The sequence below is a fragment of the Leguminivora glycinivorella genome, chromosome 21, assembly GCF_023078275.1.
Source record: "Leguminivora glycinivorella isolate SPB_JAAS2020 chromosome 21, LegGlyc_1.1, whole genome shotgun sequence".
NCBI classification, from domain to species: Eukaryota; Metazoa; Arthropoda; class Insecta; order Lepidoptera; family Tortricidae; genus Leguminivora; species Leguminivora glycinivorella.
The window spans coordinates 1,721,280-1,737,507 of NC_062991.1; the positions used below are offsets into that span (position 1 = coordinate 1,721,280).

The 16,228-nt window shown below is 36.3% G+C and overlaps 1 protein-coding gene across 1 annotated transcript; it reads left to right on the forward strand.

Moving 5' to 3' along the window:
* The first annotated feature begins 1,736 nt into the window (after window positions 1–1,736).
* Window positions 1,737–10,883, forward strand: LOC125237530 (proton-coupled amino acid transporter-like protein pathetic). Its single transcript, XM_048144651.1, has 3 exons — window positions 1,737–1,931; window positions 7,581–7,659; window positions 10,677–10,883. Exons 1-3 carry the CDS (start codon window positions 1,749–1,751, stop codon window positions 10,859–10,861), a joined length of 447 nt encoding a protein of 148 aa, XP_048000608.1. The 5' UTR covers window positions 1,737–1,748; the 3' UTR covers window positions 10,862–10,883.
* Window positions 10,884–16,228: the final 5,345 nt, after the last annotated feature.

Consider the following 16,228-nt stretch of genomic DNA (forward strand, 5'->3'; position numbering starts at 1 on the left):
TGGTAAAAGTTACGGCCGGCGGAAAAGGTCTGGAAATGATGTTTTCCAAATCCTTACAGTCGTTTCTATTACATAAATCAGCCTTGACAATTTAAGAAAAGTTAAGTGTTTTTAAAAGGTTCGCGATCACTATTATCTTAATAACTTTTTCCCCTCACTAGCTCGGAAACACGTGTTTTGTCCTTTAATACCAGCGGGTAAAAGCGCATTTTATCCACTAGTGGGTAAAGTAATTTGACCTTGAATAAAGTCAAATTAACTGGTTTAAAATTGATAAAAGTAGGTGAATCTAATAATAAAGATGATTTACCACCTGTAGAACTACTGGAAGCAGTGATTAACGCATTTTTTGCGTTGTAGTTTCCTCGCTATAGTGAGGGGAAAAGTTTTGTGTTACACTCGGGTGCAAATGTATTTTACTTCTCGTGTGTTTAAAAACTCGCAAGTTCATTTCACTTGCTCGTTTTTCAATTAAACACTCGGCGTTAAAATACAACTTTGCCCCCTTGTATAACAAATAACTATTTTCGCATATATTTAATTTGCATAATAGTTCGGCAGAAGTGACGTTTGACAGAAGTCAAGTTTAGCAGAAATACCTTAGGCAGAATATGCTTTGGCAGAAATCATTTCGCAGATTTTTATAATACCGAATCGTACGTTGGCATAATGTTGATAGTAAATGTTGTTAATGTTGAGAGTCGAATAGTACTCTCGCAGTAGAAAAAATTAGAAAACATTCAAATTGATCTTTAATAAGGAGGTAGGGCATAGCGAATGATATTCCGCTTTGTGTGGTAGGGCACAGCACAGCGGATATCATCTCGCTCGAATCTAGAGCAGAGCCCAACTGGGGTGGTACCTCCGCCTTACAGAAGACCGCAGCCAAATAGCACTAGACCCTACTTATAGTGTTGTGTTCCTGCCGGTGAGTAAGGCTGCCAGAGCTCAATGAGGGTGCGGTGTGCTGATGACGGGAGGACTTACGGAACTAACTTGTTCCGTCTATTGTCCTTTGAGTCGTCGGCAATCGAACCCTTCCTAGAACTTGTACATTCCTTTTTGCTGTGTACTTAACACAGCAAAAGGGAGTGTACAAGTTTCTAATAGGGTGGCAACGCGCTTGTGACACTGTTTGAGTTGCAGGCGTCCATAGGTTACGGTGACCGCTTTACATCAGGCGGACCGTATGCTTGTTTGCCACCGTCGTAGTATTAAAAAAAAACCACCACCACTCGTGTAGCCGTGGTATCACGGCTACACGAGTTCAGATTAAAACCTCCGACAATTATTAAGTGGTGGTTCGGGAATTTACAGATCGCATATATAATTTTTAAATCGAATTTCTATTTAATAAGTCACGTAGAAATATATAAAGTAACTGAATTGACCGTGACGTCACTCAATTCGATTTCATATTAACTCCATATTAGCAAGTCGTTCAAATTCGTTTTGACAGTTCTTAAAAAGAAGCTGATTTGACTAGGAGGCGAGTAGCCTATTCCTTCTGTTTGTAATATGAGTTGTAAACTGTTCTAATATTTTTTTTTTTGGCAGACGAGACACTGTTGCCACCTAGTTTCGAGTAATGGTAACTCTTAACTATGCCTATACAAATAACCCGGCAGATTTACTGATGTATGGAGTTACAACTCTTCCCTTACTCTATGATCGGATTTACTATTTTCTTTGACTGAAAACACCATGGTTACAGGTACGGAAAGACCCTCAAAGGCTTAATCACGGTGATGATCTACGTTACTCACGCTGTCAACTTCTTCATGCCCTTCAACTGTGTATGGTTTTATATAAGGAAGAGAATCAAGCCGGAAAGGCACTACAAGATGGAGCTAGTGTCCAGGGCGATCTCTGTAATCATTATCTCCTCGGTGGCTATTGCTTTTCCTACTATCGATTCGCTGATGAGTTTTGTAAGTATTCATCATCAATTCATCATCCTTTTTGCGTTATCCCGGCATTTGCCACGGCTCATGAGAGCCTGGGGTCCGCTTTGACAACTAATTTGGCCTAAGATTTGGCACTAGCTTCAGGCACTGGTCCCACCGCGAGCTAGTAAGCTATGAACTATCGGCTATAAAAACGAACAAAGGATAATCACTCCCGTGTAAATAAAAGAGACACGCCGATGTTTATAGTTACTCGCCCAGCGGTGAGCTATCAAGATCGCCGTGTCTCTTTTATTTGCACGGGAGTGTTTATCTTTTGTTCGTTTTTGTAGCCGATAGCTCATAGCTTACTAGCTCGCGATGGGACCAGTGCCTTACGCAAGCGACTGCCGTTTCACCTTCCAACCCGAAGGGTAACTAGGCCTTATTGGGAAATACTTCGGTTTCCTCGCGATCAACGAACTCATATAAACATGGAAGCCGCCATCAAGAACATTACCGTTCAAATTCTCGGGACCGTTAGCACACATGCTATGTGTGCTAAGTACACATACACAATTACGTCAACATTTTACACAAGACAATACGTGTACAGGCCCTGTAATCAAAACTAGTAAACAAATTAATAGTCATTTCTTTTGAACAGTTGATATTTGATTATGTTAATTTTAAATTAGCTAGTTTTTCTAGCTAGCTTTTCTAGCTAAATCTGCTGCTCATGGTGGCTCCCTTATTATTGTTAAAAATTGTATGAAGTGTAAAGAGCGCAAAGATGTTGTAAAATATTCCATAGAAAGAACTATAGAAATTTCATGTGTTGAATTAGACAGATATATTATTGTATGTGTTTATAGACCACCATCAGCTGACTTCAGCATATTTGAATCTACAATGGAAAATGTTCTGAATTTAGTATGCAAGGGCCAAAAACATGTTATTGTGTGTGGAGATTTTAATGTTAACTTGCTCGAGTCATCTAGTAATACTGTTAAAATGTTCTGTTTGTTTAAATCATTTAATTTATTTAATTTATTTCTTGAACCTACCCGGGTAGGTGTGACTAGTGCAACATGCCTAGATAATATTTTTTGTAACTGTGAATGTATAGATAAGAAATTATTTAACTGTTTTCATTCCGATCACAGCGGCCAAAGGGCAGCTTTCTTAAACGTTATTCATGATACTCCACAAACAATAACATATAGACCCATTACTGGATCTCGCTTGGAATCATTCAAAAATGAAATTCTACATAGTTTGTCTATAATACCATTTTCGCATTATGACTGTAATCATTTGTATCAAGATGTTTTCAATGTAATTCTTAATCAATTTAATAACAATTTCAAAGTGAAATCTATTAGTGGGTCAAAAGTTAAAACAAAGTTTAGTGAATGGGCTACTGTAGGTATTCACAAAAGTAGAAAAAGACTTTATGAACTTTATGGTGAGAGAGAGCTGAACAAGAATTCAGAATTCCTGGACTATGTAAGAAACTACTCAAGAATCTTCAAGAAAGTGTGTTTAACTGCCAAGAAAAACTTTATTAGTTCTAAATTGAAAGTGTCGGACAACAAAGTGAAAACAACTTGGAGTATTATAAATAAAGAAGCTGGTAAATGTAAATCACGCGATTGTCAAGTCAACATTGTATCAGATAATCAACAAATAGTGTCGAACAGCGATGTTGCCTCGGCATTCGAAGATTATTTCTCAAATATAGCCGTTAACACCACAAAATGTTTACATTCTTCTGCGGCTCAAGCCCATTCATTACTTTGTGCTAATGTTAAGAAATGTAATAATTCATTTGAATTTAGTCAAGTAGACTCTGTAAATATTGTTAAAACATTCAAGTCACTCAATTTAAAGAAAACGGAAGACTTATGGGGAACATCAGTTAAAGTAATTAGTCATGTCATAGATATAATAGCACCTTACTTGGCCGTAATATATAATATTTCAATTTCACAAGGCACCTTTCCAGATCTTATGAAATGTAGCAAAGTCATACCGCTTTTTAAATCGGGTGATTCGAGTGATATAACCAATTTCCGTCCCATATCAATACTTCCTGTACTAAGTAAAGTCTTTGAGAAGCTAATGTTAAATGATCTACTGGGACACTTCAACAGACATAGATTACTTACAAGCAAACAGTTCGGTTTCACAAGGGGCCGTTCCACGACCGATGCTGCTTCGGTACTCATTAAACATATATATAATTTTTGGGAAAATTCTTGTGATGCAATTGGCATATTTTGTGATCTTTCAAAAGCCTTTGATTGTGTGGATCATGGAACGCTCATTTTGAAATTAGAACACTATGGTTTGTCTATAAATGCCCTAAACTTTATGTCTTCTTACCTTAGCAATAGAACACAAACAGTAGTTGTTAACAAAACTCGCTCTAGCGGGACTGTAGTCCAATTAGGAGTGCCACAAGGCTCAATTTTAGGTCCATTCCTGTTTTTGGTTTATATAAATGATTTGCCATGTATAGTGAAAAACTTTTGTGAAATAGTACTTTTTGCTGATGATACATCACTGCTTTTTAATGTTGACCGAAAATCTACGGATTACAATGTAATTAATAGCACGTTAGCTGATGTACTGCAGTGGTTTACTGTCAACAATTTACTTCTTAATTCTAAGAAAACCAAATGTATTCGATTTTCTCTGCCGAATGTTAAACCAATCGATACAAAAATACTTTTGAATGATGAATGCTTAGAGATGGTAGATACAACACTGTTTCTTGGTTTAACATTGGACAAAAATCTACAATGGAGTCCTCATATAAAGAAACTAGCAAGCAAATTAAGTTCAGCCGCATACGCCGTTAGGAGAATCAGGCAACTGACTAATGTTGAGACAGCTCGCCTAGTGTATCATAGTTATTTTCACAGTGTAATGTCATACGGTATTCTGGTTTGGGGCAAAGCAGCTGACATACAGACTATCTTTGTATTACAAAAGAGAGCCATTCGTTCTATTTACAACTTAGGAACACGTGAATCAGTAAGAGAACTCTTCAAAGAAATTAATATCTTAACTGTAGCTTCCCAATACATTTATGATAGTATAATTTATGTTGTTAAGAATTTAGACTGTTTCACTAAGAATTCTGATATCCATAATTATAACACTAGAAACAAAAATAAGCTTGCCATAAAGAAGTTTCGTGTCCGTAAAGTACAGAAGTCATTTGTTGGGCAATGCATTCATTTTTATAATAAGTTACCTGACACTGCTTTGAGATTACCCCTCCCAGCTCTTAAGAACTACTTAAAAAAATCATTGATGTTAAAGGCTTATTACAGAGTCGAGGACTATTTGACAGACAAACATGCATGGCCCGAACCAGAAACTACAAAAAACGAATAGCAATTAAAATAATTGTATTATGTATAGAGGACACAGTTCAGATAAGAAAGCACATCAAATATTTTATATTTTATGTTGTGTAGGTAAATTACATATTTAATGATATTGAGATTCATATTATCTTTTTCTTCTATGACAATTTGATATGTTTTCTCTGAAGAAGAACGACGTATTATTAAGCAATAATATAATTTATTGAAATTGATTTCACCTAGTCTGTTCATATTCTTTGATGAATACTTTTGCATGTTAAATTGTAGTTGTTAAATGCATGTTAATTATAAGATGTAATGTTTTGAAAAGTCTGCCCGCCGAGTAACTTGCCGGTCCCAGCGTACCCCCTTTGAAATCTTTCGAGGCTGAGGCGTAACCTTCTTTTGACGTTCATATGCGCATTGCAGCTACTTGAAAAATAAATATTTCATTTTCATTTTCATTTCATTTTCATTTACACTAACGTAGACAGATAAGTGTAGCTGAAATGCATACAATGTCATAACTACAATCATTTTTATTCTGCTAATAACCTTCTGTAAGTACTGTAAGTTTCGCGCTTATGGTTAAAATATGACATGCATATTTAGTATAACTTTCGCGCTTTGTTTTTTAATATATGAAAATGGATAGGTTTATGCAGCGATTGTTAATATACCTAGATGCCTAAAGAGCTCTAAAAAATGACCCCACGAATATCGTGCCACGGTAGGCGGGGCCTCAATATTGTGCCACGGAGCTATTCAGTGCGCTAATGGCGGCCAGTCGGAACAGTTGTAGTGAAATGAAATGAAATGAAATAATTATGAAATTAAATATTTATTTTTCCAAGTAGTTAGGCATATTACAATGCGCATAATGAACGTCAAATAAAGCTATGCCGGCTATAACCCTAATACTACTACCCCCTCAGCCTCGAGAAGATTTCAGTCCCCCCTCAGTTGGAGGGGTTATCCACTATGGGACCGGCAAAAAACTCCGCGGGCCACTTCTTTTCAAAACATTACGTCTTATAACTAACATGCATTAAAAAACAAGATACAAAATAAGTACTCATCAAAAAAATATTAACAGACTACTATACTCTATGGAAATTAATTTCAATAAATTATACAAAGTACAAAGCTATTATTATTAATGAGAGATGTTAGAGATGTATAGAGTCTCTAAGTGTCAAGAAAAAGAAAAATTATACATGATGAAGAAAAAGAACAAATTGACACAAATAAAAGATAACTAAAATAACTTTAGAGTTGTAAAAGACTCTTGATGTCTCAACTAAAGAAAAAAAAACTTAATTTACTATTTTTCCTTGGAGATGTAATGGTCTCCAAGAGTCAGAAAGAAAATAAACAAACAAGGACCGAACAGAGTGCCTTAATGTAGTATTACTCAAAATTAATGTTACAATATAATAATATAGCCCCTATTAGCTGAAACAGACCGCTCTTCACAAACAGCACGTTTACGAGTGCAAACTTTTAAGCGAGCATGACATGTTCAAGCTGTCCGGGCTGTATTAAATATTCAAATAATAAGTCAATACCGTATGTAAGACACAACATTCCGTGCTTGTATGTTGCAATGCCATTTATTTAAACCACCGTAGTAGTAGTTCATGTGCTATGCGTAGGCACTTAATACATGAGTACATATTATCTGACGACTGGTCTGGTGCAGTCGGTAGTGACCCTGCCTGCTACGCCGCGGTCCCGGGTTCGAATCCCGGTAAAGGCATTTATTTGTGTGATGAGCACAGATATTTGTTCCTGAGTCATGGATGTTTTCTATGTATATATATTTATACATTATATATCGTTGTCTGAGTACCCACAATATGTAAGTATTTATTTAAATTTTATTGCACAAAAGAAAAGCTTAAAGTACAAAAAGCGGTCTTTTTTTATTTAATGTCATAAGGCATTCTCTACCAGTCAACCTTTAGGCAAATCATAGGCGGGCCATTTTTTTTTCAAAGTTGCCCACCCCACTTTTTCTTTGGATTTGGAATCGCGAGCTCTTTCAATCCTAATAAGAGAAAAAAAGTGTCCCAAAGTTTTTTTCCCATTCCGTTACCATTTTTTTATATGGCGGTAACGGAATGGAAGGTTTGAAAAATGTATGGAAATCTTGGGACATTTTTTTTCTCCTGTGAGGATCGAAAGACCTCGCGATTCTGAGTATGAACGTCAAGAATACCCATGTTACAAAAGAGTGGGGTATACAACTTTGAAAAAAAAAAATGGCCAAAGCATTTTATCATGAAAGTTCTAATTTTTCTATTTTTTTCAGTTGGGATGTTTCTGCCTATCCAACATGGCTTTCATCTGCCCGAACATTATTTATGTATTGGTGCACTATGAACGACCAGGTATATGAACTAGCTTTTGCCCGTGGCTTCGCTCGCGTTATACATAAGTACACAGTTTAAAGTGTCGGTGCCCCTTTATAATATTTCCGAGCTCATATAGCCCGGCAACATTTAAATCAAGGGTGAACAGGCATCTTCTGGGCGAGCTCACTCCATCGTATGCCAGGTCTTTGCCATTGGCTGGTCTGTGGCCAAGAGTAAGCCCATTTGTAAAAAAAACCGGCCAAGAGCATGTCGGGTCACGCTCAGTGTAGGGTTCCGTAGTTTTCCTTATTTTTCTCAAAAACTACTAAACCTATCAAGTTCAAAACATTTTTTCTAGAAAGTATTTATAAAGTTCTACTTTTGTGATTATTTTCATAATTTTTAAATATATGGTTCAAAAGTTAGAGGGGGGAGGGCACACTTTTTTTTCATTTAGGAGCGATTATTTCCGAAACTATTAATATTATCAAAAAACAATCTGAAAAAACCCTTATTCATTTTTAAATACCTATCCAACAATATATCACACGTTGGGGTTGGAATGAAAAAAAATCAGCCCCCACTTTACATGTAGGGGGGGTACCCTAATAAAACATTTTTTTCCATTTTTTATTTTTGCACTTTGTTGGCGTGATTGATATACATATTGGTACCAAATTTCAGCTTTCTAGTGCTTACGTTTACTGAGATTATTCGCGGACGGACGGATAGACAGACATGGCGAAACTATAAGGGTTCCTAGTTGACTACGGAGCCTTAAAAAACCTGTGTTAAGGGGCGCCGCTCTTCCTTAAGTGGTAAATGAAATAAAAAAAAAACGCGAAGATACGCACAGATGTATTGCGGAAAGGGTTTCCTTCGTATTTTTCTGGAAACGTTCGTATTTGTCATGCTAGTTCAGTCAATGTCAGTACATCTTATACTGAGACCAAAAACTTAAGTAAGTCCGTTTAGACAGCTACAGTCTAAGAAAAAGACGTACCTCAGAACCATATAGAAAAAGGTATGCTGGCCTAGATGGCGTTACACCTTTGGGGGACGCTCGGCTAGATGGCGCTAATACTAATATTTAACATTTTAACACATATCAAGCTAAGAATATGGGGCACATTGTCAAAACTGAGGTTCAAAAGTTTTAAGCCTGTGTTTAGAGGCAGTCTGTAACCACAGTTTACATATTTTACTTTGACAGTAACTAAACATTAAATAAATGTCATATACAAAGAAAAAGTTACCAAGGCTTCCAGTGTTCCGAGCCGGAATCGAACCAGCGTACTCCGCTTACCGGACGAATGCCTGAACCACTCGGCCATCGGTGCACGAAGGCAAGGGTCGAAATTTCCAAGTATATGACATTCCCGAAGGCTCGTGGCGCCCTCTGCCATCCCTGGGGTAGAACAGTGTGGTTCGACCTCCTAGCTGAATCAACTCAGGTAGAAAATATTTTGACTTGTATTTTTTAAGTAGTAACACTACTATTATGTTATAAATAGGGATCGGAAATTCGGGAGCTTCTATACCTAAACTTCGACCTCAGTCTTTTGTTTTGCGTGATGTTGACTAGTATGGAGGCGGGCTCAATTTGGTTTTACTAATAAATTTCCCGGGACTTCCCGTAATTTGAATAACAGCCATAGAAATGTATTTAAAGCAATAAAAGGGTGTAACGAAATAAAACTGGAAATTTCAAATGAAAGAATCGGGTTAAAATGGTTTGGTAGCTGTGCTTTCTGACATATATTAATGAGGAGGTCTTTAATTAGCTTATTTTTACATTTTCTCGTTGCCACTGTAGTTCTGGTATTCACTGTACTTACAACTTCTTCCGAACCCCTTCCAAATAATATTTCCAAACGTTTTTTTTCCTTCGGGCACACCTCGGACACTGGCGATCAAATCTATGAAAGAGGCGCGTTCCTAGCTCACATTCTAAACTCGTGTAGGTGAACGCGTACCATGCTTGTATGAGTGAGATATGACAGTTCGATTGTTCGCGTTTTTGACAGGCGGTAACTGTCAGGTATCCGAAAGGGGGTGGGCGGCACTTTCAGCGGGGAGCAGGAGTGGCCATACTGTACGATAGTACTCTTTATTATACTGTGCTTCGGGTGTCAATTTCACGTATCTTCAACGGTTATACAACGGCTTTTCAACAACGGTTTATGATTTGCTTTATGGATTGGATTCTGTAATTAGTTGCTTTATGGATTGGATTCTGCTTAGCTTAGCTCCCGAATTTCCGAACCCTGGTTATAAACATTAAATAAATGTCATAAACAAAGAAACACACAGTAACTCCCTATAATACTTGATCCTCTTTGACCGAGACTGACTGAATTAAATAGCATGACACGTTCGTACGGTTCCGTAACAATACGAAGGCAAGTCCTTTCGCACTACTTACATCTGTACATGAATAAAGGTAAGAATAAAGGCTATGTCAGAATTTCGGACACCCCGTTGTTAACAAAAATTAATTCGCTGCCAGTTTTGTGACGACAATTAAGCATAAAATCTGTCTAAAAATTTACTTTTTTCACATTCTGAATGTAGATTATCGCTTAAAGTTTGAGTAATTTATACAAAGACAATATTTTTATCGAAATTTCATGCTCAATTATCGTCACAAAACTGAGAGTGAGTTTGAACATTTCTTTTTTTTTTTCCAATAATTTTTTTATTGTTTTAGGGAATTTTAGGTCAATTGTATTCAGAATCACGACTACTTTCAATCTCACTGGGAGACTAAGTGTCCCAGAATTTCCATACATTTTTGTTACTTTCCTCTTTTGTTACCCCATACAAAATGTACGGAAAATGGTAACAAAATAAGAAAAATCGCATGGGACAATTTTTTTAACTACTAGGATTGAAAAGGTTAGTAATTCTGAGTAGAAATAGAATATTTTTTTCAAATATATCACACATCTTAAAAGTGGCAAAAAAAAAGAAATGCTCTTTTGTTAACAGCTTACGCTAATTGGGGGGTCCCAAATTCTGAAAATGATAATACCCTGTGAATTTTGCTTCAGGTAAAAATAAGAACTGGTTAATAATCCGCGCAGTCTTGTTATCCGTATTTGGCGTCTTCATATTAGTCTGTGGCACCTTAATCACTGGAGCAGATCTGTTTGGGTGGCATAAGGATGCCACTACAAAAGCTCCTGTTGGTGGCGGCGCTGGCAAAACACCGGAACCCCCAAAAGGAGGAGATTAACATCAAAAATACCCAAAGACGATTGAAATCCTAAAATTGAAACTAGGGAACAGTACAGAAATAAACTATTGGTTCCGAAATGTAAATTACAAATGTATAAAAATAGCCCACACTACAATTGTATCATTATTATGAAACAAGAACCCCGATATGTGATATTTAAAAACAAGCTAAGAAAACTATTAATTAATAAATGTTACTACTCTGTAAAAGATTTTCTAATGATGACAATTTATAATGTATAATATAACTGCGATAATTGATATATTTAACGTAGGTATTTATTCTCAATCAATAGCTAGACTGGATAATTTATATAATGTTCTAATTTAATTTATTATGTAATTTTAAATGCATTTTGTTATATTTTGTTTTTAACTAGTTATAAGTATGTTGTGCCCTAGCAGGGCGTCATGGACTGACATTTATAATATTATAACATCTTGATTTAATGTACATGACCTTTACAACGAAATAAATGAATATGAATATGAATATGAATCCTCTTGACAAGTTTAGTGTGCGATAGATGACGGTCCGTATAGAAACGTGGTTATTTCTCTTCATCGCCATTATAACATAGGTATCTATCCGTTTTCACATTATCCGATTCTATATCGGATGTCGGAAGGATTTCTATGGAAAAAAATCCAAGATGGCACCTGTAATGTGGGATATCGGATCCGATATCGGATCGGATAATGTTAACGCACTAACACACGACCGCACCGGGACCTTTGAATATCTTGTAGTGAGAGCAAAAAAAATTTTTCACTCTCACTGAAAAAAAAAAAAGTTTATTATACATTTGTATACAACGGGCCTCCCGCTCGTTTTTGCCCAGAACGTGCAAGTTGTGGAATGAGCTACCTTCTGAGGTGTTTCCCTTGCGCTATGACATGGGGTTCTTCAAGAAGCAGGTATTTAGGGTTCTCAAAGGTCGGCAACGCATAAGTGGCTCCCCTGATGTTGCTTATGTCCATGGGCGGCGATGACTGCTTACCATCAGGCGGCTCGTCTGCTCGTTTGCTGCCTATTTCATAAAAAAAAAAAAAATTAACAATTTCAGAAGATCATGACCCTGTGTCCTGAGCTAGGAAACCCTGTGTTCAGGACACTAGTACCTTAATCTATATTATACAGGTTGTGGCTTGTAATAGGAGCAAATAATTTAAACATGATGATGATACTCCGCAAACGACGTCAATTTTATTCAACAACTTTTAAAAATTTTGAGATTTTTAGATTTCCCTTTTATTTTTCATATAAATTACAGACTACCACCAATGTACGCCGTCATCGGTTTATTTGACGTTACCTGTCACGCTATATACAGGACAAAATTCAGTACAGTCAACAACACAGCTGTGTATACAGACAAGGTGCCCAAAATATGTATACAGAACTTTATTACCTGTACATAAAGGTGTGTATACATATTTTTGGCACTTTGTCTGTATACACAGATGTGTTGTTGACTGTACATTGCGTGTTAAAATAAGCTTTAATGTATGTTAATTATTAAAATACAAGTAATTTAAATATTAGACAAAATATTAGACGCGCTCAATCTCCTACTTCTTTTAAGATACTTCTCAAGCTTCACTTTTTATCTGATCATTGATCAATGATACCTTGATAGACTTATGTCCCCTATAGCTGGCATGTAATTTGTTATATATATATATATGTATTTGTATGTTTATGTATTGTATTTTATTTTTATGTGTGTAGTATATTGTTTTGCGTAGTATAGTTTGTGCTAGATTTCCTCTAAGTCTACATTTAGTACACCTACTAACAAGGTTAAATTTATTATTCTCCACTACCTAGGTTGTCTGGAAGAGATCGCTCTTTAGCGATAAGACCGCCTCTTGTTTTACCTCTTAAGTTGTTGTTTATACTTGCTATGTTGTTTCGTGTATTGAGGTGTGCAATAAAGAGTATTTGTATTGTATTGTATTGTAATTTTTAAAAGCTACAGTTCAATTCTTTGCCCTTATTACAAGCCACAACCGGTATTTCTATACAAACTGTACACAGAGTTGCATGAAGAAGTACAAAAAGCTTACAAATAACATTTTTTTGCAGTGTCTCTTACATACATACATACATACATATTACAATCACGCCTGTTACCCAGAGGGGTAGGCAGAGATCACGGATTTTCATTTACTACGATCCTGACAAATCACTTTCGCTTCACACACTTTCATAACGTTTCTCATACACGGTCGGTTTCGAGTACTTCTGACCTGGGTGCGTACCGAATGGCACTAACGCTCACGAAACGCTCAGGAAACGCTTAGATTCTATCTCTATCGCTCGTGCGTAATATTTCGTTTCGTTTTCGTTTGGCGTCGGAGAAATGCCATTTGGCTACGCACCCTGGCCTTTTTGCAATATTTCCCCGATTTGAACAAGAAAAGTTCGCCTAGGTCTTCCACTTCCAACTGACCCTTCCACTCTTTTTTCATATACTTTCTAGTAGTGTAGGGTCTCTTACAGGATAGTATGTGGATGGCCTTAGTGCGGTGCGGTAGTGTGTTAGAATCTGTCTAATGAGTTGTTAGAGTTAGTTGATCCCCCAAAAACGTGTCAATTTAAAAAAAATGGAGCTGGCAACACATTGATTACATGGACTTATTTTTATAATTTCTAATTTATTTTCAGCACTTATTTTACTACTTTATAGATTACGCTGTTAACTTTAAGTTAAGTTCCAGTTTAAAAAAATATTGGGGCATATATCGTCTAAAAATGCGCATACACTACACCACATAGATGGCGCTACAAAAAAAATGTCTTGTAGCTTTCGATTATACTTTCAGATGGCGTTAAGTGTCACTTTGGACATACGTTTATAAAAAAAATGCTTAAAAAGTGAGTGTTTTATGGTTTGAAAGTGACACTTATCGCCAATCTACAAATAATCGATGGCAACAAGGCATTTTTGTGGTACCATCTATGTGTGGTTAGTGTATGCGCGTTCTTAGGCGGTCGCATTTTAATGTATGGAATGGTATGATCATCTATTGGGATCAAATTTCATCATTAGCTAGATTTTAGCAGCTTGACGAACGTACACCGCGCGGTGTGTATGTGTGCGCACCGTGTACGTACGCAACACGTGTACACGGCGCGAAAAGATTTGCCTTCGTATTGTTACGGAAACGTACGAACGTGTCATGCATTTCAGTGAGTTTCAGTACAAGGTGTACTGACATTGACTGAACTAGTATTGACAAATACGAACGTTTCCGGAAAAATACGAAGGGAGCCCTTTTCGCACTGGGTGCGTATCGATCGATATTTTATTTGATATACTTTTAGTCGTTATAACAATCATTTGATATAATTATTGAATCATATAACAACAAATAATATACTAACAAATTTATAATTCTTATTTAATATAGTGATCATTTTTTCGAAAAACATTTATTATAACATACTTTGAGTATAATGCTTATTTCCGAGAATAAATAAATTGCATAACACAAATTCTTTCTAAAGCACAGTTAGAATTTAAAAAAATGTACAATAAATTAGATCCATCATTTACCAGAAAAGTAGATTAGCTTAGAACTGGGCCTCCTACACACAACGCGCTGCTACCAGAAAAAAAAGGTTAGGTTAGGTTAGAACTGCGATCCCTTCAGAAAAGAATAAAATAATTCATGAAATGTTTTATACTGTTTACTAGTTATATTATACTAGTCGTATATCATAGATAATTATACCATATAACGGTTATTTTAAATAAGTGTTATACGAAATATTGATTATACAAAATCTGTGGTTATACTAAATGTTAATTATGTCAAATGAGTGATTATATCCTTTAAAAATACAGAGTGGGGCCTGTAACAAAGGCGAAGAATTGAACTGTAGGCTATTCTCCTTATACTGATCAACATTTGTTCAGTGACTTTTAAAAATTATAAAGTCTTTAAATTTTTAATTTTTCATACAAAAATATTAGCTTCAATGTACGCCATTATTGTTGTCATTGACGTTGTCAGTCACACTTTAGACTTAACAGAATTCGCAATACATTACCTCTTAGAAAAAACTTTCAAGGGTGATAAAAATCAAAATACAAGTTATTTTTAAAAGTCGCCGAACAAATGTTGATCAGTATAAGGAGAATAGCCTAGAGTTCAATTATTCGCCTTTGTTACAGGCCCCACTCTGTATACCAAATGTTATATCAAATGTTACTATACCTAAAAAAATTATACCAATCATTAGCATTACACACCCTTTCGTACTACATCTGTAAGCGTATGATCGTCAGCAATAATGATTTCTCATCGGCTACGTACGGAGTCTTCGTTTATCGCCACTCGTTGCCAACTTCCTTTTTTGGCACTTGTATCGAGTACTAATGTGGGATGCGTAGTGATATCTCCCACGGGTTCCACTTACTTGCAGTAGGTATAGCTCCAGGCGTAGAAAGCAAACAAGCAGGATACGTTTTGTAGCTTTATTCTTGAGCACACACATGCGTAAGCGAACAGTTTACAATTACAGAAGGAGAAATGCAAGATAGGCAAAGCAAAAGCACTTAAATGTATAAAGCGCGAGCGAGTGCACAAAGGAATGCGATTGGAATGCGACCGAGCAGCGCGGTGGCGTGCGCCGTGCGTCAGAGAGGCAGATAGACTGGTGAGCGCGGCGCGCGGGGAACATGCGCGGGCGCAGGGCGGCCGGCTGGGAACCGGTCACGCCGCGACGTTATCAGCTGTGTGCAGTCGCTCCGCGCGCTAAACTATCTACTAATAACAAGAATCTGTTTGTCCGCTTCAACATACAAAATATGTGACATTAACATTTTATTTTCCATAATTCATAGTTCAGATTAATTATTTCATAGTAATGAATAAAAGGTTAAAAGGGTAAAATTCATTAAATGCCAATCAACAATTAAAATTACTGTACATAATCGTTAATTGAATAATTAGGATATCAAATAAATTCATTTGACATAATTAAATTCATTGTAAATAAATAAAATTAAAATGATTTGATATAAATAATTAATTTGAATTGATTGATGAATAAAAATTGTAAAAAGTAAAACTGTAAAATGTAAAACAATAAAAACATTAAAATTAATAAAATACATAAAATCTGTGGCAGAACGCCCACATCACCCCCCTCCAGAGACCTGCTAAGGGCGATAATAGTCAGGGAAACGTACTACACGACCTGAACGCGTACGCTTGACGACATCTTCCTCATTCAAAGCTGAACCGGTGGTGGTTGTTTTATGTGAGTTGTTCTGTGTTTTATGTGTAGTGTGAGTGGTGTGTGTGTCGTGAAGTATGTAGGCTGGCTTTATCCGGTCTACAGATACCGTCA